The 23,484-nt window shown below is 48.0% G+C and overlaps 1 protein-coding gene across 2 annotated transcripts in view; it reads right to left on the bottom strand.

Annotated features, from left to right (window-relative positions):
• Positions 1 to 23,484, bottom strand: part of GAR1 (GAR1 ribonucleoprotein) — a 146,999-nt gene that overhangs the window by 58,091 nt on the left and 65,424 nt on the right. For both annotated transcript variants that reach the window (XM_069630738.1, XM_069630739.1), the window contains exon 5: positions 12,839 to 12,898. In XM_069630738.1, coding sequence (XP_069486839.1) covers positions 12,839 to 12,898 — 60 coding nt within the window. The remainder of the gene's footprint in view (positions 1 to 12,838; positions 12,899 to 23,484) is intronic.

Genomic DNA, 23,484 nt, shown 5'->3' on the forward strand with positions numbered 1-23,484 from the left:
AATGCTGCAGGAGCAGGCCTTCAGGTTCAGTGATCATGGGTCATGGTGCACAATTGCGACTCCTTCCCTGCCAAGCAGAAACGCGACCACTGGTAGCTTGACTGGAGGTGCTGCCGACATGCTGAGAACGTCTGGGTACCAGATTTCCCTCAGCCACGCTGGTGCAACGAAGATCATCCTGCACAGACACCATCCGAGTTGACTAATGACTCGTAGTAGTAGAGGCAACAGAGGGAATGCGTACAGTAACAGGCCCTCCCACAGGAAGGAGAATGCACCCCCCGCCCATGCTCCCCGGCTGGGGGAACCTGCTGGCAAACCTCTGGCACTTTGTGTGCGATGTCGCAAATAGATCGATCAGGGGACTGCCCTGCCTGAGGAAGAGGCTGTCCACTTGATCCTGCTGAAGCTCCCACTGGTGGCAAGAGAGCAGCTCCCTGCTGAGAGAGTCGGCAACAGTGTTCTTTACTCCTGCGACGTGAAAAGGAAGGAGAAATATCCCCAGGGCAACCGCCCAGTGCCACAGTTCCTGCGCCTCTCTGGAGAGCGCTGGCAACCTGGCATCCCCCCGCTTCATGATGTAAAACAATGTGGTGGTATTGTCCGTGAAGACCCTCACCACCTTGCCCTTGAGAGACGGAACAGACAGATTTAGGGCCCAAAACCCTGCCCGCAGCTCCAGGATGTTAATGTGGAGCTCCTTCTCCTCCGGCAGCCACAAACCTCTGGCGTGGAGACTTCCGGTGTGGACTCCCAGCCCTCCACGGAAGCATCCATGACCGTCCCCTGGTACGGGGGGGGGGGGGCTATGGAAGTCAGTGTGCCCCCGGCGATGTTGGAGCGCACATCCCACCACCTTATCGCTCGACAGAACTCCTCATCGAGCACAATCCTGTCTTTGAAGCTTCCGGACCCCTGGATCCAACAGGGGTCCAGGAATTCCTGGAGTGGTCGCAACGCAACCTGCAAAGCCTGATCAGGTAGATATACAACGACATCATGCCGAGCAGCGACTTGATGGTCCTCACTGTGGCGATCTTCAGTGCCAACAGCCGTTGAACTTAGCCCAAAATCTGGGCCACTGATGAAGGAAGGGGTGCGGATCCTGGTGAACAGATCGCGAAGCATGGAACTCACTAAGGCTTGGTTGGATGTGGAGGGTCGGGCCTTGATGGTCTGGGGAACCCTAAGGGGAGTGCATTTCTCGTTCACAACGGTTTATGCCCAAAACCAGGGCCAGCTTAGGTTTTTAAGGAATGTGCTTGCAAAGATATTGGTTGAGGCACAGGCCACCTAATCACTGCAGGGGGGTGGGGGGCGGGGAATTTGATATATGGGCAGATAAGGATTTAGACAGGCAGACGTTACAGGACACGGTACAGGACTCGCACGGACCAGAACACTGCGAATTCCAGGAAGCATTGATGGGATATGGGCGAAGGGATATTTGGAGACACTTCCATCCCCAGGAGAGGGGTTAAACCTTTTACTTGCCCTCGCATGGTACATACACCAGAATAGATTACATGTATATATCAAGGGAATTGTGGGAGGAGGCAATTATCCCCAATATCCTGATCTGACCATGATAGAGTCACGGTCGAATTCCGGGGGGGGGCAGGGGGTGAGGTCTGATACCCAAAGTAACGGAATGGAGGTGTACTGAATCACTGTAGAAGGACCCCGTGTTTCACACTGAATTGATCGAGGAAATTAGTGAATATTTCAAAACCAATCAAACGGGGGAGGATGCACAAGATATCGTATGGGAGGCTGGAAAGGCCACATGGAGAGAGGGTCCAATTAGAGAAGGGGCACCGAAAAAAGGCAACAGGGACTTATAGAAGGTATGTTGTGGAAAGAACTCCAGAGGGTAGACAAAAAAAGTACACAAGGGGTTAGGGGGCTGGGAGAAACACATGGCGCCCGCAAGGGGGAATGGGAGGTACTCGGCCTATGGAAGAGATGAAGGTAATACGAAACCTCCAATACTTGCAACAAATGTTTTACGAGAAGGGAGATAAAGCGGATGCATTACTAGCAGCTAGGTTGAGGGGGCAACGGGCGGAAAGGTGGGTTAAGGGAATTGATGGGGCACACCGCCACACCGGGACATGACTGCAGAGGCCTTTACAACTTTTTATGACTCACTATACCCCTCAGAGGTCGGCCAGGGAGCTGCTGATCCAGCCCGGTACCTCGCAGAGACTCACCTACCCAAACTCTCTCATATGGAATCAGGGGCATTAAACGCCCCCATAACAGAAGAAGAGGTTAGGAAAGCAGTTGGTAGATTACCAATGGGCAAGCCTCCGGGGGAGGATGGATACATAAGTTATTTCTCTAAGTCCTGACCCATTTATGACTGAATTGTTCAATGAAATACTAACTACTGGGAAGGCCCCGGAATCATTTGGGAGGGCACTCAATACCTTAATACATAAAGTGGGGAGGGACCCCCGGGGTTGTGCGTCCTACTGCATGGTTTCCCTACTGAATATAGATGTGTAAATATACGCTCCGATTCTAGCAAGCAGATTGGAGGGCCATATGCAGGCAATGGTCCATCCAGACCGGACCAGGTGGGATTTATTAAGGGGAGACCAGGGGCGGACAATGTGGAAGACCCTTCATATGATGCATGCATCCCAGAACATGGTGGGGACCCGACCCTTCCATCACTTGACGCCGAGAAGGCATTTGACAAGGTGGAGGGGAGCTTTCTCAAGGATGTCAAAGTTAAATTCAGTATTGGGGGAAATATGCTCCGGGGTATAATGGCCCTGTATGCATCACCCAGAGCGAGCGTTGCGGTGAATGAAGGATACTCCTGGTGGTTCGACCTCAGGAGAGGAATGAGGCAGGGCTGCCCGCTATCCCCAATACTGCACTCTCCTTAGAACCTTTAGCCCAAAGGATTAGGGACGACCCAGGGGTGGTGGGATTTCAAGTCGGGGAGGTGTAATATAAAATGGCATATGCCGATTATATGCTCCAGTACATACGGGACCCGCTGCAATCCATACCCGTGGCACTCAGTGTTTAAGCAATACGGCTGGTACGCAGTATTGAAAATGAACAGGGCGAAATCAGTGGTCTTCCACCTGAATCAGAGGAGGGGATGGGGGGGGGGGGGGGGGGGGGGGGGAGAACAGGTTCAGGCCACTGGGGACGCAGATAAACCTGAGCAAGATTAAATACCTGGGCATAAATGTTACGAGAACTTGTGGGGACCTCTTTGAGGCTAATTCCACCCCCACACCTCAATGCATAAAATCAAGTAAGATTTCACGAAATGGGGTAAGCCAACGATCTCAGGGTTAGGGTGTCTCAATGCGCTCAAAATGCTGGTTCACCCCAGGGTACTATATGCGTTACAGATGTTTCTTATCAGCTTTCCGGAGGGGTTCTTTAGAGAGATTAAGGGCGTTATCTTGAGGTTCCTTTGGCAGGGGAAAAGGGCTTGGATCACCAGAGATGGTACTACCAAAAGAGGGGGGGGGGGGGGGGGGATTCCAGATATGAAGCTGTACTACCAGGCTGCACAGTTACGAGTCCGTATACCTAATCTTCGATCCCAGCGTGACCTTCAGTGGATCGTACTGGATAATCTAATGCTGCACCCAGCTATGGTGTGCAAATGGTTATGGGTCCCTAAAAAGAGAATCCCTAAGAGGATTCGTGATCACCCTATTATGGGTACCCTGTAGGATATTTGGAAAAAAGGGAGGGACGTTAAGGGGGTTACGACATGGCCCTCCCCGCTGGGACAGCTATGGGGCACGGGACAGGATACCTAATGGAGATTCCAGAAATGGTATGAGGCGGGACTCGAGAGGATAGGCCAACTTTGGAGGGGAGGTACATTAAACATAACCGACCAAGAGGAGTCACTGGGAACAGAGAAGCTCTCGGTGTTCACCTACCTACAGTTGAAAAGGGCTCTCGTAGGGACGAAACTGAGGGAAAAGATACAAAGGGAACTCAAGCCCTTTGAAGCGCTCTTGGATAGGACAGAAATGAGGGGGTTGATCTCAGCTATGTATGGGGCCTTGCTTGGGCGGGGGAGGGATCCACTGATAAATTGAGAGGCCGATCGGGATGCAACATTGGGGACAACATTGACCCAGAGCTATGGGACAGATTGTGCAGGGGCGTGGCACAGACATCCATCTCTTGCCAATACAAACTCCACTCTCTCAAGCTTCTCCACAGGTGGCACAATGACCCGGTCAGACTCTCCAGGATGTTCTCCAATACAAGCCCCAAATGTTGAGGTGGTGTGGGAGAGTCGCCAATTTCTGGCACATGTGGTGGAACTGCCCAAAGATTCAGGTCTTTTGGGACGAGGTCTTGGGGTGGATAACGGACATAGATGGAGTGGCCGGGACAAAGTCTCCCCACCTGGTTCTGTTTGGGTTTGAGGTGGAAGGGGGGGAATAAATGAGGCTTTCCAAAATGGCAGCATCCTTGCTCTTAGCTGCAAGGGCCTGCATAGCGTCCAAATGGAAAACTTATAACCCCCCTGGCAAAAACAAGTGGCCGATTGTAAATAGGAACCTGTATATAATGGAAAGAATAATAACAGGGCTGCATGGCCTGGCGGGCCCGTCTTGAGATGGAGTGGGACGAATGTATTGAGAAATACATCAACCCGGTCTAGTAGCCTGCAGGTGTGGGTTTGGGAGTTGTCCCAGGGCTGAAGGGGGAAAATCAGTCAAAGAAGCTACTTGCGCCAAGGAACGAAACACAAAGATTGTAAAGGGAGCGCTCACTTGGGAGGAAATCTCAAAAAGTGGAACCGTAATAGGGTGGAGGTGATTGGAAAGGAGGGGTTGCAATGAGGACTCAAAGACTTTGTTTTCCTTAAGGAAAGTGCCTGAAAACACAGCAGTGTTAGCTGTAAGGAAGAGGGATGTAACGGGATGGGGTGGGAATGTTACATCTTGTTGCAGAAATGTTTGTTGCCCTTCGTGGTCTCAGTGAATTGTAGCACCCCCGGATTGTGCATTACATATTGTAAAGGTGTTAAAAACTTTAAATAAACTTCAAATTTGAAGGGAAGAAAAAAAGGAGTTTGCGTGTGCCTAATTGCAATTCCCAAAGGAAGACAGAATTTCATCCTTTTAAGTTATACAGGAATACAATTATTTGTTCAACTTTAAACCTTGAAAAGAGAAGTTGCATGTGCCTAGTTATGTTTTCACCTGAAAGACTGAACTCTATACTACATCCAGAAGTGACATTCTTTCCATTTCAAAGTAGTAGTGTTGAAAAGAACAAGCATTACCCAGGCCAAGAGGCATTCCCTTTTCATAGTGAAACCAGTCTTGCCAAGAGTGGGAGACATCCAACTACACTGAAGTTGATAACAGATAAGTGTCCTGAGAAACAAGTATACCATTGTTAACTGAAACCGAGAGAGAGGCACTAAGGCTTCTGGGTATTTCCTTGGGCTGATAACTGGCAGAAAGGTTTAAAGGTTTGAGTAAAGCTGAGGGAAGGGGAGCTAATTGCATGTCAAGGATATTTAGAAGTAAAACAACCTATGGGGCCAAATGCTGCTCAAGCTAGACAGAAGGAAATCTTGTGGGCAGAAGCAGGTTGTTCTTGAGGCAGGCAAAAAGGCTGCCCCTTTTTGAGAAGGTCGTTAAAAAGGAAGAGTGCCTTGCCTACCTGAAGAGGTTGAAGGGTCTTGTCAAAGCCTGACTAACAATTCAAAAGTACTGAGCAGTAGTAGAATATTTGAACTGTAGCGGTATATTAAGTTGTCAGCAGATGTCACATTGAAGTGGTTTGAGGCACTGACGTACTGTGGGACAAAGGTGACTTAGTGCCAACAGTAGAAGTATCATTGACAATAGAAGCAGCAGCCCAGAGAAGAACAAGTTATTTTCCTACCTGGTAACATTCTTTCGATGGGATGTTCCTCTGACGTATTCCACATCTATGATAGGTAATCACCACAGCTGTACTGCTTCAGAACATTTTCGGCGTCTGTCCTGCGTCAATGAGGTCGATACGCTCCCTCGAGGGCCTCCGTCGAGCCGACATCACCGGATGTTATAAGGACGACGCCCGTAGCCTCAGTTGTAGTTTTTTCCCCAGAACGTGCGGCACCAATCTTCTGCCAGTATGGCTACAGAAAGCCTTGCGGAAATGTAAGCTGCAATCGCATAAGAAATTCTGTAGAGGGGCAGGTCGGGAGGGTGCGATGTGGAATACGTCGGAGGAACATCCCATCGAAATAACATTACCAGGTAAGAAAGTAACTTGTTCTTCGAAGGGATTGTGTCCTCCGACGCATTCCACATCTATGACAGACTCCCAAAGCAGGACAAACGTCAGGAGGTGGGAAAAGAATTTAGAATGCCCAATTAAATTTCAGAATAGAGGACCGCCTTGCCAAAGGCCAAATCTTGCCCATGGATAGAATCCAGGGAGTAGTGGTTTACAAACGTATGGACAGAGGCCCATGTGGCTGCTTCACAAATGGGAACACCCCTCTGCAGAGCAGTAGAGGCAGTCACACCCCTAGTAGAATGGGCCCGTAAGCCTACCGGAGGAATTTTAACACTAAGTTCAAATTCCAACCAAGCACCTGGAAAGGTGAAGGTGGAAACACATTAGTGAGCCCTTTAAAAAACTAAGAAATCAAAAGGAATCTTAAAATAAGAACACTCCTAAAATGATCGCTTAAATATGAACAGCGCCGCCAGGTAACCCTTAATGGTACCGACTTGCAGGCCCTTGTGGGCTAATGAAAGCAAAAAAGACAACCACAGGAATGTCACATGAAAAAGGATCCACATTCTTAACCCTGCACCAGTCGCAGAACTTTCTCCAACGGCAACGGTACAGGGACTTTGTTGCGGGCCTTCTGGCCGAGAGCAACACCTCCATCACGTCTTCAGGGAGGTCCCAATCCTTATATCTCAACCTTTCACAAACCAAGCATGAAGGTTGAGAGACTGGTCCTCTGGATGGAGAACCCGACCCCCCTCCCTTGAGAGCAGATAGTCGATAGGGAAGACGGCGTGGAGGGCAGATGGACATGTTGAGAAGGTCCGGGTACCACGCTCCCCTGGCCCATGCCGGAGCAATGAGGATCATTCGGGAACCAAACCTCTGACCTCTGAAACACTTGCGGTATGACGGGGACTGGAGGAAACGCGTACAGCAGTGGGAAGGACCACTCCACTACGAACGCATCCCCTAAGGCTCCTCTTAGAGGAAATTCCCGCAAGCAGAATCTCGCACTTCCGGTTGACACTTGTGGCAAAGAGATCCACTTGCGGGGTCCCCCAAAAGGCGAAGATCTCCAAGAGAACTTCCTGAGCCAGATTCCACTTGTGAGAGACCGCGCCCTGCCTGCTCAGAGCGTCTGCCGCCTCATTTTCGTCTCCGGCCAGATGAACCGCCGAGATCGAAATTTCCTGCTGGATGGCCCAGAACCAGAGCTGCATCGCCTCTCTGCACAGAGGGAGAGACCCTGCCCCCTCCCCTTTTTGTTGAGGTAGTGCATGGCCACTGTATTGTCCATCAGAATCAGGACATTCTTTCCCCTGCTACCCCACACAGACGGCAGAAAAGCATCAGGCTAGCCTGATGGCCCTCAGCTCCAACAGTTTGATATGGAGTCTGGATTCCGACAGAGACCAACGACCGCTGACCGTCAACTCGTTGGCATGAGCTCCCCAAGGGATGTGTCCGTCACGATCGCTACCTCCGGCCAGGGTAGCCAAAATGGAGCCCCCTTCAACAGCCTACCAGAGAAGATCCTGGGCGACCAAGGGCGGCACCTGAACGGGATCAGACATCCTGCCGGAGGACTGCGACCACTGCATCTTGAGAGCACACTGCAAAGATCTCATCCGCAGCCTGGTCTCTGGCATCAGGAGAGCCATGAGGATGAGCAACCTCAAGAACTCCAACGCCGGGAGACTCTGGGCATGTTGAAACTTGTGCACCATCTGCAGAATGTGATGAGCCCTCACCTGGGGAGGCAAACACTGCCCCAGGGATGGGTCTAGCACTGCTCCGATGTACTGGAGCTGCTGGGAGGGTGTCAAGTGGGACTTCAAGTTGAGGAGGAAGCCCAGCCTGTGAAGGGAGTGGCAGGTGACAGACCGATGATCCAGGACTACCTCGGGAGAGCGCGCCCTGATCAATCGTCCAGGTAGGGGTAGACGTGAATCCCCCTTTTCCTGAGATACGCTGCCACCACCACCATAAGATTAGTGAAGACCCTCGTGCGGAGGTCAATCCGAACGGCAGAACCCGAAACTGAAAGTGTGAGTCGCCAACCGCGAACCTCAGGTACTTGGGATGAATCGGCACATGAAAGTAAGCGTCCTTGAGGTCGAGAGACACCAACCAGTCCTGAAGTTGAAGGGCCTGGAGGACTTGAGAAAGAGTAACCATCTTGAACTTGTCCTTCCCGAGGAGCTTGTTCAAACTACGTAAGTCCATGATGGGTCTCAATCCCCCGTCCTTTTTCGGGATCAAAAAATATGGGGAATACCATCTCTGCTACTGGCACCAGTTCTATGGCACCTTTCTCCAACATGGATTTGATTTCCTGCGCAAGGAGCAGATCCGGAATCTTCAAAAGAGAGTTTCCCCGGTGGATTGTCATGAGGCCTCTGCCGGAAAGGAAGACAGTAGCCGTGGGCTATGATCTCCAGAACCCACACATCTGAAGTAATGGCACGCCATTCTACAAGATGCTGCGCCAGCCTTCCCCCCCCAACCGACAAACCACGGGACATGGCCTTATGACTGAGCTGAAGCAGCTGCGGTAGTGCCTGAGGGCAAAGAGGCAACTGCCCGAGCGGCTTTGGCACCTCGAGTACCTAGTGTTCTACCTCTGGTACTCCTACGTTGGCCCCTTTGACTGGCAGCTCCCCTCGATCTACCAAAGGTAGAGTAGTATCGAAAGAAGCCTCCCAACCATTGCTGTCCCCTGGGACGAAAAGGCGGAGGTTGGCGAACTGCAGCGCTCACCGACTTTGCTGCAGCTTTGGAGGTCTGCAACCTCAAGGCTCTCGTCAGCCTTGCTGCCAAAAAGATAGACACCATCAAAGGGCATGTTGAGAAGCCGAGCTTGTACATCAGGAGCAAACCCAGACTTCCTCAACCACGCAAATCCGCGCATCACAGTGCTTGCCGCCATGGACCGGCTGACACAGTCTGCCACGTCCAGACCCGATTGAACGGATTCACATGGCATCCTTGCCATCCTGTACAAGGGCAAGAAAGCCATCCCGTTCCTCCCCTTCGGGAATATGTTCAGCCGCCAAAGATACACAATTCCACAGAGTGTGAGTGAAACGTGCTAAGGCACACACAGAGTTGGCTGCCTTCAAAGCCATACCCCCTGAAGAAAATACTTTCTTCGCCCAACCGTCAAAACGTTTGTCGTCCCTATCAGGAGGGATGGTAGGGTACGACGCCTGCACCACCAAACTCTCCAGAATAGGGTGCGCCAACAAGTAGCAGGGGTCGCTACTGGCTGGACGGTCCTTTTTCGGCAACCACTTACCCACTGCCGAGAGACTCTCCGGAGCAGTCCAAGCCGCCGCCACCCTTCTTTGCAAGGCCATATGAAATGGCAGTACCGGGTCAGTTGGTGGAGCTTGTTCCAAGATATCTGTCAGGTCATCCTGCCGAAAATCCACTGGTGGCGCAGACCACCCCAAGTACTCCGTCACACGCGACTTGAGACGCCGGTATGAAGACTCGGCGTGCGTGCCAGGCTCAGGCCTTCCGGAGAGGTGTCCAGACCACTGGCTTTGTGCAAAGACTGATGCAGGTCTTCCATCTGGCTATGACCAGACAATAGTTCGTCAGGAACCAAACCTTCATCAGACCCTTCATCAACCTCGGAGACGTAATCCAGAGGCTGGAATAAATCCCTGGATGAGGGCACAGAAAAAGGTTCAAATACAGGCCTCACTGACTTCCTCAGAGTTTCCACCAATGCATGGGGTACCTCCGGTAAAGCCTCCTCAAAAGGCGTTGACGGAATCAGCGTTGAGCATGGCGCTGATGGCTTTGACACAGGCCTCGAGGCCGGAGCCCCGAGCGGGTCCTTCGACTGCCTCGGCGCCAATGGCGTCGACATCTTCTTTGAAGACCTCACAGGCTCCGACAGTCTCGAGGGCGTCGAGGACCGGGACCTAGAGCGGGCATGGCAAGAGCAATCTACCTTGTCCGATCGGGAAATCAACGGCTCCCGATGATCGCGCCGACCACCCGAGCCCAAAGGCGTGCGAGCAGTGGCCCTAGCACGTTCCTTGCCGGCTTCTCTCAAAGGCGCGGACGGAACAGAGCCCTGCGATTCAAAAATCGTCGTCATCTCCTTACGAAATGCATCCCATTCCGCAGGAGTGTAATGCTTGTTGGGACAAGCTACCCGTCGTCTGGCGGAGTCCTCGGACGGGGAAGGCGACCGGTGACGGCGCTTCCGCAAGTGCCCCGAAGAGGCAGAGGAATGGCGGGAACCACTCCGGCACCGAGACCCACTGGACTTAAGCCAACACGGAGAGTCGCCCCTCGAATCATCAGTCGAAAGCCCAGCGGATCTCGACTTACGGGGCTTGGAAACCCTACCGACCGTCAAATTCTTCCGCTCCCGCAAGGCCTTCGACGTCAAAGACTGGCAATCGTCACAGTCATCGGTGTCATGGTCCTCGCCGAGGTACCACAGGCAGATATTGTGCGGGTCCGTAAGCGACATCTTGGAACGGCAGCCGCGGCACTTCTTGAAGCCCGACCGTGGGGTAGAAGACGACATGATAACTTCACAAACAACCAAGTTCGAAGAACCAATAGAAATCAGAAGAACCGAGGCGTGCCGAGACCTCCGAAGCGAACATGTTCGCAGAAAAAACAAAACTGGGGCTACGGGCGTCCTACTTACAACATCCGATGACGTTGGCTCGATGGAGGCCCTCAAGGGAGCGTATAAACGTCATTGACGCAGGACGCCGACATTTTTCCAAAGCAGCACAGCTGTGGCGATTACCTGTAATAGATGTGGAATACGTTGGAGGACACAATCCCTTCGAAAGCATACTACAAACCTACCAAATGTAAAGTTGTAACTGAAGAAGTCAACTAGGATTACCATTGGTGCCGTTTCTTTTTCTGGAAGTTGGAAGGGCATCTTTTCATCCAGGAGCAAAGAGTTGTTACCAGTGGATTGTTTTTTGATGAACATTTTCATTGACTGAACATTTATGAGCTGGTTCAAAACCTCTTGTTGAACATTTTGGAGTTAACTTTGAATCCTGGGGCAGGGACCTTGCCCACGACAGGCGAAAGCAATTAAGACATTTGTGTTGCTATAGCATTTCCTTTTTATTTTTGTTGTTTATTGTGAAGGCCAGTTTTACCATGCTAGAGAATGTTTCCTTACCCTTTAGACTAGCAAGGGAATTCCTCTGTAGAGTAGGGCAAGGTATTTTCTTTATACAATATCTTTAATAAAAATGTAATCTTTTGAGAAATCTACAAGTAGTTGTCTGTCTCTCTTTACTCACCCTTCACAGTATGCATCTTTCAAAACTAATATGTAAATCCCTCTACTTTTGGAGTGGCATGACCCTCTGTAGGGTTGTCATCCTGATTTTTTGTGGCTTTACGTATTTGTTTGCAGGTCTAAGTCTAGCACTGGCCTCACAGTCTGGTACTTTTTGGGGGACTACGAAGTAAATAGTGTACATTAACCGACTTCATGGTACTTCTTCGATCAATCCCATTTACGATAAGTGCCTGGGCTTCTTCCAGTATTCCCCACCATCATAAATGTCTCCAGTTGCTACAAGCTGTTTGAGATACCAGCCCACTCCAAAGTGCCTCAGGACATCACACAAGTGCTTTACCCGAAGGGCACAATTATGAAGCAATCACCGGATGGGAGCTCCAAGCTGCCCGCCAGCACCCTCCACTAAACTCCCAGAACCAACTTAACCTCTACACTCTAACACACTATAGGCATAAGGCACAGCAACAGAATAACCTCCCAAAAGACAAACAGAACTGTACATGTCTACAATTAACTAATGCAACCAAAAACAAGCATCAAGGCCTTTCTACTTGCCTCTATGAAGCTTTTCTGCGTTTATTTTACCAAATGGTCCACGTTTTTTTAACCTTAACCACAAACAGCGGGGCGCAGGTGGGCTCCTCCCAGTATTTCCACCACCAACTTCCCTCCTTACACTATATCCCTTTCCCATATTTACCATCTGCAAGTGGGAAGAAATTCCGCGAAAATGCATCCAGCAAAAATGCCATTCGTCAAAAGAGAGCTAGACCCTAAACACATGACACCTAGAAACAGACACATGCAGAGATCAAAGTACTTTTGAGTCTTCAACCAACAAAGCAATCTTGCTTCCCCTCCCGGACAACCCCCACCCGCCTCCCAAGTAACCTAATCTGCCCACCTCTTCCAGATCTACTAAAGCGCAGGAGTCCCTACACGCGGCAGCAGTGTGTGATGTAAATACCAATAAATGTCATTAGGATCCGATACACTGCAGCATAGGTTTGATGTTACTTCACCATAGAGGTAGCTGCTTAGATATCACTAGAGCATGTGTTTTGGGTGGCAGGGGGCAAAAGTGAGTGTAAATTGCCACTGGGATTAGCATGGCCATAGGCCATCAATGGGTGGGTAAAAAGTCCAAACGGTAACTGGCTGCGTGTCCCTGCTCACATCTCACCTCCCACATGTATGCACCCTTTATATGAGAGGCAAAAGTAAAAAAGCAACAATGATTCTAGGGACGACAATGCGAGTGCAGGAATATATGTACCCTTTGCTTACCTTCTGCAATTTCTTGAAAGAAGAGGGTTTCATATTTTCTGATAGTTTAACTGAAAAATACTTTAAACTCGTGTTAAGGACATAATATCTGTTGGGGATTATTGGTCCAAAACAATAGGAAAAATATAATAATCACCGTCATGGTAAAAGAGCCCCATTTCGCTACTCAAGAAAAAAAAATATAAAACAAGACCACATGAACAGCTAGCTACAAGCAGTGCCAGAAACAATGTTTGCCAGGGGGGGGGGCGGAGGGGGGGAATATCATGGCAGTTCAACTAGCCTAACTGATTGCATTTTATGACCTTGGAAAGTATCAGTTGTCAGCTAACACACTATCCTACTTTGTCATTTGATAATGAAACCAGATGAATTTCCCCCCCACATTGTACTGTGAATTGTGCTGCGATTTTAATCTTATTTTTCAATTAAAAGATGCTGCCAAAAATGTTTATGACCATTTCACGGATGCATACACAGTAAACAAAAACAGAGTGCGTAAGCATTCAGCGAGCGGGTAGGATGGGAAACATTACAAATGCTCAAAAAATGTTGACGTTTTCCTCTTAGAAAGCATAATCCCACTACCAAAGTTATGAGTAAAGGAGAGGCCCTGGCAGGTTCATAAAAAGGAGAAGGAGCTCAGCATTCTTTTTACTAGCAATTCCATTACTTGGAGCACTTTTAACAAATAACCTGGTTCCTGGAAGACCGCATTCTCCAGCCGTCTCCCTGGAATCTCCTACCTCAAAGGAACAAGCACTTAGAAATAACTTTCAATGCATGAACTGAAATACATTTCTCCCAGCTGCCGTGGGGCTCGTCAAAGTAAGTGAAAATTAAGATGCGTTCAGATAGGTTTTTAATGTATTCCCGCCTGGTTTTTGAAAGATTTTCCAGCTCGCTGCTGCCCATACTCCCATTGATCCTACAGCTGGAACTGTCAGTGTTGCAGTACACTTTTGTGTTGACAGGTTTGAATGCAAACCCACCTTTTGCTGTAAAGGGGTTCCAAGTGTAGAGTACAGCTGCTCTTGACCCCGGGTTGCATTTTTAGAGCAAATTGTCATGCGTTTTCAAGTCAATGCTCTCGATTCTGGGCTTGAAGACTGTTGCACGGACCCCCTTTAATCTAACTAGGCCAGTGCAGCTAGACTCTGGTTTGCCACTTCTCTCTGCATTCCTGGTGATCTCCGACGACGTTGGGGGCTCTCCACCTGCCCCACCATGCTTTCTGCAACACCTACAAATATACTGGGGTAAGCCTGGTGTTTTGTTGAAGCGCACGTGGTGCAGCAAGATTTACTGAAAAAAAGCAGATGAATTGACAATTTATTTTTGCGCACATTAGGGATTCACTTTGAAGGCGCAGTGCTTTTGCAAACATCCATCTTCACTGCTCATTTGTGCCTTTCTTGGCAACTTGCAATTCCAGCCTCATTGTCATCGGGCCTTCCAACATGGCCGCACAAAATGTCTTGTCCTGCTGCCTTGGGTTGGCCCTGCTCCCCTCCCATTGGTTGCACTTGGCTCTTAAGCCAATCACAGCAACCGGGAGGCGGGAGCCGGTCTTAACACCCAAGGCCCACAACAAAGGCCCATGTCCACTACCAGAACACCACATGAGGTATTTTCTCGACACCCTTGCACTCTAACTTCCTTGGTGCTGCAACCTCACTCTCCATTACACTCCTCCATAACTATGGGTTCATTCCCTACTCTGGACACACTTCTACCCTCTTGCCTCAGCTTCCTTCTCTGCTTGTCCCCCATGTCTGCATTTCTGACTATACTGCATGTTCACAACCACTAGTAGCTTCTGAATCCGTCTACTATGCAAATTTGGCTGCGTTTTCATGCATTTAGCTTAGTTCAAATTTGGCTGCGTTTTCATGCATTTAGCCTAGTTCCACATTTGTCTGTGTTCTCATGCATTTAGCTTAAGTTTCAAATTTGGATGTGTTTTCCTGGGGGCCTCTTTGCCGCCTCCGGTTTGCTTGCTTGAGATGTCTTATTTGAATCCTCCTCCTTGCTGTCCCCTCCTCTCCCCCTCACTATCTTATCAGAGATGTCACCTGGCCTGTATGAAAGCAGCTTGTCTGTCTCCTCCCTCTACAGGTTTTTTTTTTCTCCGTCCTTCTCCCCCTCCAGCACTATCTGAAATGTCATCAGGCCTAGTACAATAGTTGCTTGTCTTGTTGTTCTTCTCCCCACCCCCATCTCTTGTAAAATTCCAGCACTACCAGAAATGTCGTCAGGCCTAGTACAGTAGCCGCTTGTCTGTTCTCATTCTCCTTCCCAACACCTCCCCTTATTGTCAAAGCTCTTGCACTATCTGAAATGTCACTAGGCCAAGTACGATAGTTTATTTCACATTCTTAATGTATCAAGTACTTGTAAGATTGTCACTGTATTCGCCCTTGTTCTCCCCCCCCTTCCTTGAGGCGCATTACATGTGTATAGGCGCTATATAAACTATTTGTATTTGTATAGCGCAGCCAGGCCCGAGGGCAATGGGATAGGAAATGGGTGGATCCCATGCAGATTATGCATCCTCAGCATCTTAAATCACTAATATGTAAGCGACTTCAGCATCATCCTTTCATCCTTACTACAGAAATGGCAGTTTGTGGCCGTTCAGTGTTAAGGGCCCTTCAGGACTGGCTCTTACATTGCAAGCTTTCAGCTAGTAAGATCCCCCTCCCCCACTCTGTTCTGAGAGTTTGCTTTGCTGTGGCTTTAAGAGCTACACAAAACGCAGACACTACCTACTTTCCATAAAGCCAGACATAACACCCATTTCATCAAATAGGTCTGTTGTCTTTTGTTCCAAACATTCACCTCACATCCCCATAGGCCACTGAGGTGGCTTGGCAGTCCCAGAATTAAGGAATGTACCTGCTGTACAATGAAGAGACAGCAGGTATTTTAAACCCAAGTCTTTAACATGATTGCCTGAGCACAATAAAGGTGCAAATGCATCAGAAACTAAATCTTATAACGCTACAAAACTGCCCAGGAATCCCAGTGCTTCGATCGCTCAACACATACCCTTCTGTGTCGCCTCTCCCAAGAAGATAAGACGCTCAAAATTAAGATTTCATGAGGAGTCAAAACTAGGCCCTGGGTATGGGGCATAACCTATTAGGCAGGAGCCACTCCGGGAGAACAAATCGCTAGTAAAGACCATTGCACAAATCTAACTATAACATGAGATGCAAACAAACTATTTGTCCATTATAGTCAATTATGCTTTCAATGTCTTCTAGATGGCGCTAATGTTCTTTAATACACGTTTACAGATCCAGATAGTTAAAGCCACATGGCTATGTTTTGTATGTCACCAGTTTGTCTCAGGAGCCAAAAGTAGCTCCTGGTAGCTGGTGTCAAGCTAACCAGGCTCTCCTGAACTAGGAGCATGTGCTAAATTGCTCCCAGCAATTTCAAATCCTGATATAGTCTATGCACATACAAGCATTCAGCCCTGCCTAACTCCCACCCATTGCCTGCAAATTCCTTTCACCCTTGCTCATTTTCTTCCCAGCAGGCCGAGGTCTGGTGACTGAGGGCGGGGCAGAATATGCCTCAGATAAGGATTCAACACAAACTACAATGTTGGTTATTTGCCGCAGTTCAAAAGCAAAGAAACAAAAAGATTATATATGGTCTGTGTCAAGCCAGACTGTGCAGCCCTACCTATTACCCACATCTTCCCTCGTCTCCCCACTAACCAAGCACATCAATGTATTCATATCTGCCATAGTGCCTGTAAAACCATGCCATTGGCAGCAATGTGCAATACAAAATCGAATAGAACTTTTGAACCTTGCTAAAACATTTACCCGACTTAGCAACACAAACCTATGACAACCTTGACCCAACTTAAATAACATTACAACGACAATACTCGCAGCCAAACAAAATAGCCCCTCTTCTACGCAAAGCCAAACAATCTGACCACCTTAATGGATGGTTCACCCCTGCTTTAAAAGCTCTAAGAAAAATTAAAAGGAAGGATGAATCACTCTGGAAAAAGGTCATCGCCCACAGTAACAAATTTCTTCAACAGTGCCGCCAGAGAATACAAACAAGTACTCCTGACCAAAAGTAAATTATACAATGACAATCGCTAAAGCTAGCTCAAACACAAAAGGAACTGTTTTTCATCCTTAGAGAATTAGAAACCCCAATTCCACCATTGGAAACCTGCAACAAAGATGCAAACTGGTGTGAGAACATACAAAACGCTTTCCAAGACAAAATCACTTGACTCCAAAACATAATTGAAGCAAAAAAGAACAGTCTAGCCAAACTTGGCGATCAACCTAGTTTCCTTGATAACGCTACCACCATCAAGGAATTAAGGATTTGCCTTAATTCGAATTCGCAGAAGTCACCAACTCAGAAGTCCTCCAAATCATTTTAAGTCAAAACCATCAAGGTGTCCAGGGGACCGCTGTCCACCTAGTCCTTAAAGACTGCGCACCACAACTCACTCCCTTCATCACCAATCTTATTAATGCCTCATTTAAAAACAACTGTGTCCCCCACGGACCTAAAAAACGCCTGCGTTCTACCACAACTAAAAAACACCCTCGCCCAAAAACATTCCCACAAATTACCGCCGGATAACAGTACCACTTCTCTTGAAAATTCTAGACAGTAGCATACATTCAAATACAGAAATACCTTGAAGCCAACAACATCCTTGAGCTACGTCAGTCTGATTCCACCCGAGACAAGGGCCGGAAACAGCACTCCTGGACTTAAAGTCCAAATGGACGACCTGAGAGACAAAGGGAAGCTAGCCCTTCTTCTCGTGGACCTCTACGCTGCATTCGATCTGGTGGACCACAATATCCTGTGTAAACAGTGCCTCAGCAGCGCAGTTCTCCACCAATGCCACCAAATGGATACAATCATTCCTTAGTGATATAACAATGAAAATCTCAAAAGCGGAAGCACCACCCACCATAGTCATGTGTGGAGTACCCCAAGGTTCATGTGTGTCTCCCACTTTGTACAATATTTTTTACAAAGCCACTATTTGACCAGCTGGACGACCTGGGCGTCACCTACACCAACTAGGAAAATGACAATCCGATCCTCATACCGATCTCCAGGGACCACGACACAGCCACAGCCACTCTCAATGCTCCTCATAGCCTCGCTAAGATAAACGATGCTTTCAATTCCTTTAACATTGATGGGAACACTATTATAAAAACACTAGGTTTCTACTTGGACTCACGATACAAGTAAACGGCACATCAGCCACAACCTACACATGCAGACAATTCCTCACACCCGACAGCTGCATTACTCTAGCCAGAGCAAGTCATAACCAGTCTCGACTACTCTAACGCCTCCTCCCGCCTCTCATCCCTCCCCCGTCCCCAATTGGCCAGCTCACCGGTCATAACTGACCTTCCCAGGGCAGCCCTAGTGGCTAAAGGCCCTTAGGCAAAGGGCGGCTCAAGATCGTGTCTGCAGGTGTCCGCAGGGTAAGCCAGAAGCCAGCCGTCAACCAGTAAAAACAAATAAGGTAGAGATGGCCAGGGTGAGAAGTAGAGCAATCGCTCTACTCTGGATGTCCCGCCACATAGCAAAACTACTTACAATGTGACAGCAGTGTGATAATTAGCCTGCACCATCTAGGATAATACTGTAACTATCTAGTCTTGCAACCAATTGCATTGTAAGGTGTAGGCCTCTCTCCCACTATACAGGATTCTCAAATCTAGCCGTGCTTAGTCTTGCACATACATTGCACTGTTAAGTTGCTGCTTCTAGTCATGTACACAAATTGCATTGTTGGGGGTAGCCCTCTCTCCCACTATACATGTCTCTCAAATCTAGCTGTGTTTTAGTCTTGTACACAGATTGCACTGTTCGGTAGCTTTTGCTAGACTTGTACACAAATTGCACAGTTAGGTGTAGGCCTCTCTCCCACTATACAGGACTCTCACATGTAGCTGTGTTTAGTATGGTAATCATTTGGTCAACTGTCTCAAACCCAACTGTTTAGTACTGCACCCATTTGATCCGTCAGGCATAGGCCTCTCGCCCACTATACAGGACGCTCAAATCTAGCTGTGCCCCATTTCAAATTGGATTGTTGATTGTGGGCTTCTCTCCCACTATACAGGACGCTCAGATCTAGCGGTGCCCCATTTCAAATTGGATTGTTGATTGTGGGCTTCTCTCCCACTATACAGGACGCTCATATGTGACTGACCAATTCACACCTAGAGAGCGGAGTGAGACATAGATGGAGTGAGACTGTGGAGTGAGACAGATCACTGTCTAATTATTCTGGAGTGATACTGTGATTAGGGGCTTGCAACTCATGAGACGACAGCGATTGTCAGTTACGCCCATTAGGACAATTCTGTAGTTACTAGCTATATTCTTCCTAACACCACATAGCTGACTCGTCCGGGGAGATGCATATTAAGGACAGCCACTGAAAACACACAACGATATAACACTAAAAAACCTCCCCTACCTTACTCAAGACAGCGACAGAACAAGCCAGCAATACCAGCTGTCAAGACCATATACAGACAGAGCCCAAACTTGTAGAGGACAATTCCCTACACCCAGTACTACACCACAAGACAGCCGGACCAAAGCAAAAAATCAACTTGGCATCAACAAACAAAATAAAGACCGAAACAACTCGCAAGCTCAAAATGCTGTGCAAACGCCCTGGACTGAAGGGGAAAAAAAAAGAGCAGAATGAACAAACACACCTGAACACCACCGAAGACTCAACTGGTGAACACAGACAGGAACGACAACCGAATCAACGCTGTGAGAAGAGAGAAATCCCTCTACTTAACTCCATACCTCGCAAACAACCGGTCATCAGAACGAACCAACCCTAAGCGCAAATCAACAACAGCAGACAACCAAACACAACCACGCAGAAGAACGGACAACGCTAGAAATAATAAACATAATCGACGCAATAACACCTTACATCACCAGAACAAGAGGAACTTCCACTCAACACCCACAACTTTTTGACGAGGAACCTGATGAAAACAAAAACCCAAGACTGAACCTAGAAGAACTTTGACGACACAGACGCACTTGTACCAACACTTCAACTAGAAATTGACCTGGAAGGAAACCTTAACACCAATTAGAAGACAACCCCAACAATAAAGCCCAACCCAAACTACACCTTTAAACTCCACTGCAACCTAATAAACGCAAGATCCATGTCAAAACACTGTGTGGTGTTTGACCTTAACAACATTGACATCCTATTCATCACAGAAACATGGCTGGACGACAACTACAAAAAGAATCACACTCCAAAACTGCCTCCCAACCAACTTTAAATGCCTTCAAGTAAACAGGAAAAATAAAAAAGGAGGAGGCCTCGCAATAGCATTCAAAGGAACCCTGAAAATAAAAACAGACAAATCACTCAACATCATCAACTGCGAAACCATGGTCATACACCTAGCAGCAAATCCAAAAACCAACACCACATTCATCATGGTGTACAGACCACCGACATACAATGCAACCTTTGTCGATAACTTCATAGACGCCATCACCAACATAGCCATTAAGCACGAACATCTAATTATCCTGGGGGACTTCAACATCTGGTTTGAAGAAAGACACGCTAACTCCCAAAACACACCGACTGGACAACAGCTGGTCCAAGGGGCAGGACACACCCTCGATGCAATCTTCGCCAAGGAAATACCTATCACCACGGCACCACCCATACAAATACTGTGGAGTGACCATCTCATCCCATTCGTGATCAGACTGCCAACTCAAGTCCGCATCCAGCCCCCCAAACTCACAACCACCACAAAAAGAAACTGCAAAAAACACCAAAGCAAGCAACCTATTCGAACAACTGGAGATGACCAAACCCTCAACTACAGAACTAGAGCTGGCTGACCTAGACGGGAAAGCAGAGCTACTGCACACATGGATTGCTGATACAATTGGAAACATCGCCCCGGATAAACCATTCACCCCCTCAACAAAAAAAGGCAATGGCCAAATGGTTCACCCCACTACTAAGCACCATGAAAAAGGACAACAAGAAGATGGAGCTGGAATGGAGGAAATAATACAAACCTAGACAAGAAAATACTGTTCCAGAAGTAAATCCACGCATACAAGGAGGAAATACAAAAGGCAAAGAAGGCATTATGATGACAATCACCAATGCCACCAACACACAAAAAGAAATGTTCAACATCATTAAAGAAATGAGAAACCCATCCAGCTGTGACAACTCCAACCACCTCAGAGAAACGTTGCAAAGACTTGGCAGACCACTTCAAGAACAAAATCAACGACATCCGACAAATCATACAAAACAGACCAACCATAACATTCAACCAACCGGACCCAACACAGAGCCACAGCACAAACTCCTTCCTGAAATATAAGCAGAGGCATTTGTCGTGCTGGTAAAACACAGAATGAAAGCAGGATCACCCATGGATCCCTGCCCCTCTGACATCTACAAATCAATCCTTGCACAAGGAACGCTATCAGAATACTACAGAAACCTCCTAAATCTCTCACTAGCAACAGAAACTGTACCAAGAACCTTCAAATCAGCATATATCAAACCGCTTTAAAAAAAATCATGTAGCGACGTAGAAAACCTTGCCAACTAAAGACCGATTTAAAACATTCCCTACCCAGCAAAACTTATGTATACAAATTAACCCAAGAACATGTAAAAAAACACCACCTGCTAGACCAAGCACAAGTCAGTTTCAGACCTGCAAGAGGAACAGAAACAGCACTATCCATCTGCGGTGACCCAAAATCAAACGCAGACTCCAACACAATCTCAGCCCTGATTCTGCTCGACCTCTCTGCAGCCTTCGACAGTTAGCCACGACACCCTAGCCAAAAGACTAGAAGACATAGGCATAACGGACATGGCACTACTCTGGATTAAATAATTCCTAGCAGACAGAACAGAAACCATATGGCTAAAACCCTTCAAATCCACCCCACGGGTTAAAGCCAACAACTTGAAAATCAACCTAGGAAAGATAGAAATCACGATTACATCCAAAAACCAAGAGAACAACTACATTCCATGGCCAAGGGAAATGGGAACCGCACCAACACCATCTAAGGTAGTAAAAAATCTGGGAGTCCTGATGGACAACACCCTAACCTTAGAACCACAAATAAATGCAATAATCAAGAAATGCTTCTTCCTCTTTCACACGACAAGAAGAATCTTACCTTTCCTCTCAATCACCCACAAAACACTTACAATCATCACCCTCATCATGTCAAGAATTGACTATGCAAACAGCCTCTATCTCGGGATGCCAGAATACCTCCTGAAGAAACTACAAAGGATCCAAAATACAGCAGCCAGACTCCTCCTCAAACTATCCAGAAGAGACCACATCACTCCAGCACTAAAAACACTGCACTGGCTCACAGTCAAACATCGCATCACCTTTAAAACAATGTGCATAACACAGGGCAATCAGCGGACAGGGAGCTGAATTCCTACAAAAGAAAAATAATCTACAAGCCAACGCGACTTCTCAGATCAAGCAACGAAATCCGCCTGGAACAAAAACCATACCTTAAGAAAAAACTTGGGGGCTCCTCCTTCTCCCATCTAGCCGCAAAAACCTGGAACATCCCGAAAGAAATAAGAAACACCAAAGACCACCTACAATTCAGAAGACTACTAAAAACCTGGCTCTTCAACATCACAGATTAAAATTGAAAAAGCTAAACGATCAAACGGGGAACACAAACACTCAACATCTAGAACCGAATTAAGGAAACTCCTACTACAACAAGAGAGACTATGCTAGGTCGAATAGGACACAAGCGACATCCATGAGGACAGAATCAGCATTCCTAGCCAAATCCAGTCAACAACCTCACCCGCTCCATAATTGCCAGCAGGTATACTTGAATAGAGTTGTGTGAATGTTAGCACTTGCCACACTTGAACTAAGTTGTGGACATTGGCATGGGCCTAGACCAGATGGAGTTGTGAAGGATGGCAGGTGCCGCCCCAAGACGTAATTGCAAGCGTTGGCATATGCCACGCTTCGAAGGGGCTGGTAGCAGTAGCCTGCATGAGCAACTGAATAAGATGATGAATGCCGATCTCTTCCACATATGGATGGAGTAGCCTTGGCTGACCGATGCAGCTCACCAACTGGATTGGGAATGCTCTCTGGGCCAGATTTGAAGGGACACACACCTGCCTGCCCCACATACAGACAGGTTTGACATAGGTGGCAGGGGCCAAACTTGGGCAAGATTATGAATGCGAGTGGACGCCATGTGTGAAAGGAACAGAGTGTCGGGCGGTCCCAGATCTGGACGGAGACGCAGAGATGTTCACGCACCCCACCTGGAGAGAATACAGAAGTTTAGCGCCTCGCTCCAGACAGCAATGCCAATTAGCCAATCCACTAACAATTTCACCCCTCTGCATACACCTCTCAAACTCTAACCAAACACAACCACAAGCCTACAAAACAACAATCTGCACAAACTTCACTACACTACAACAACAAAACAAACCACACAGACTCGCACAACAGCCAGCACACTGAGACTACCGACTGGAAAACACCCCAAGCCCAGCCAACAGAGTTACC

Source organism: Ambystoma mexicanum, chromosome 6q, assembly GCF_040938575.1.
Source record: "Ambystoma mexicanum isolate Mex_15411 chromosome 6q, UKY_AmexF1_1, whole genome shotgun sequence".
Taxonomy (NCBI): domain Eukaryota; kingdom Metazoa; phylum Chordata; class Amphibia; order Caudata; family Ambystomatidae; genus Ambystoma; species Ambystoma mexicanum.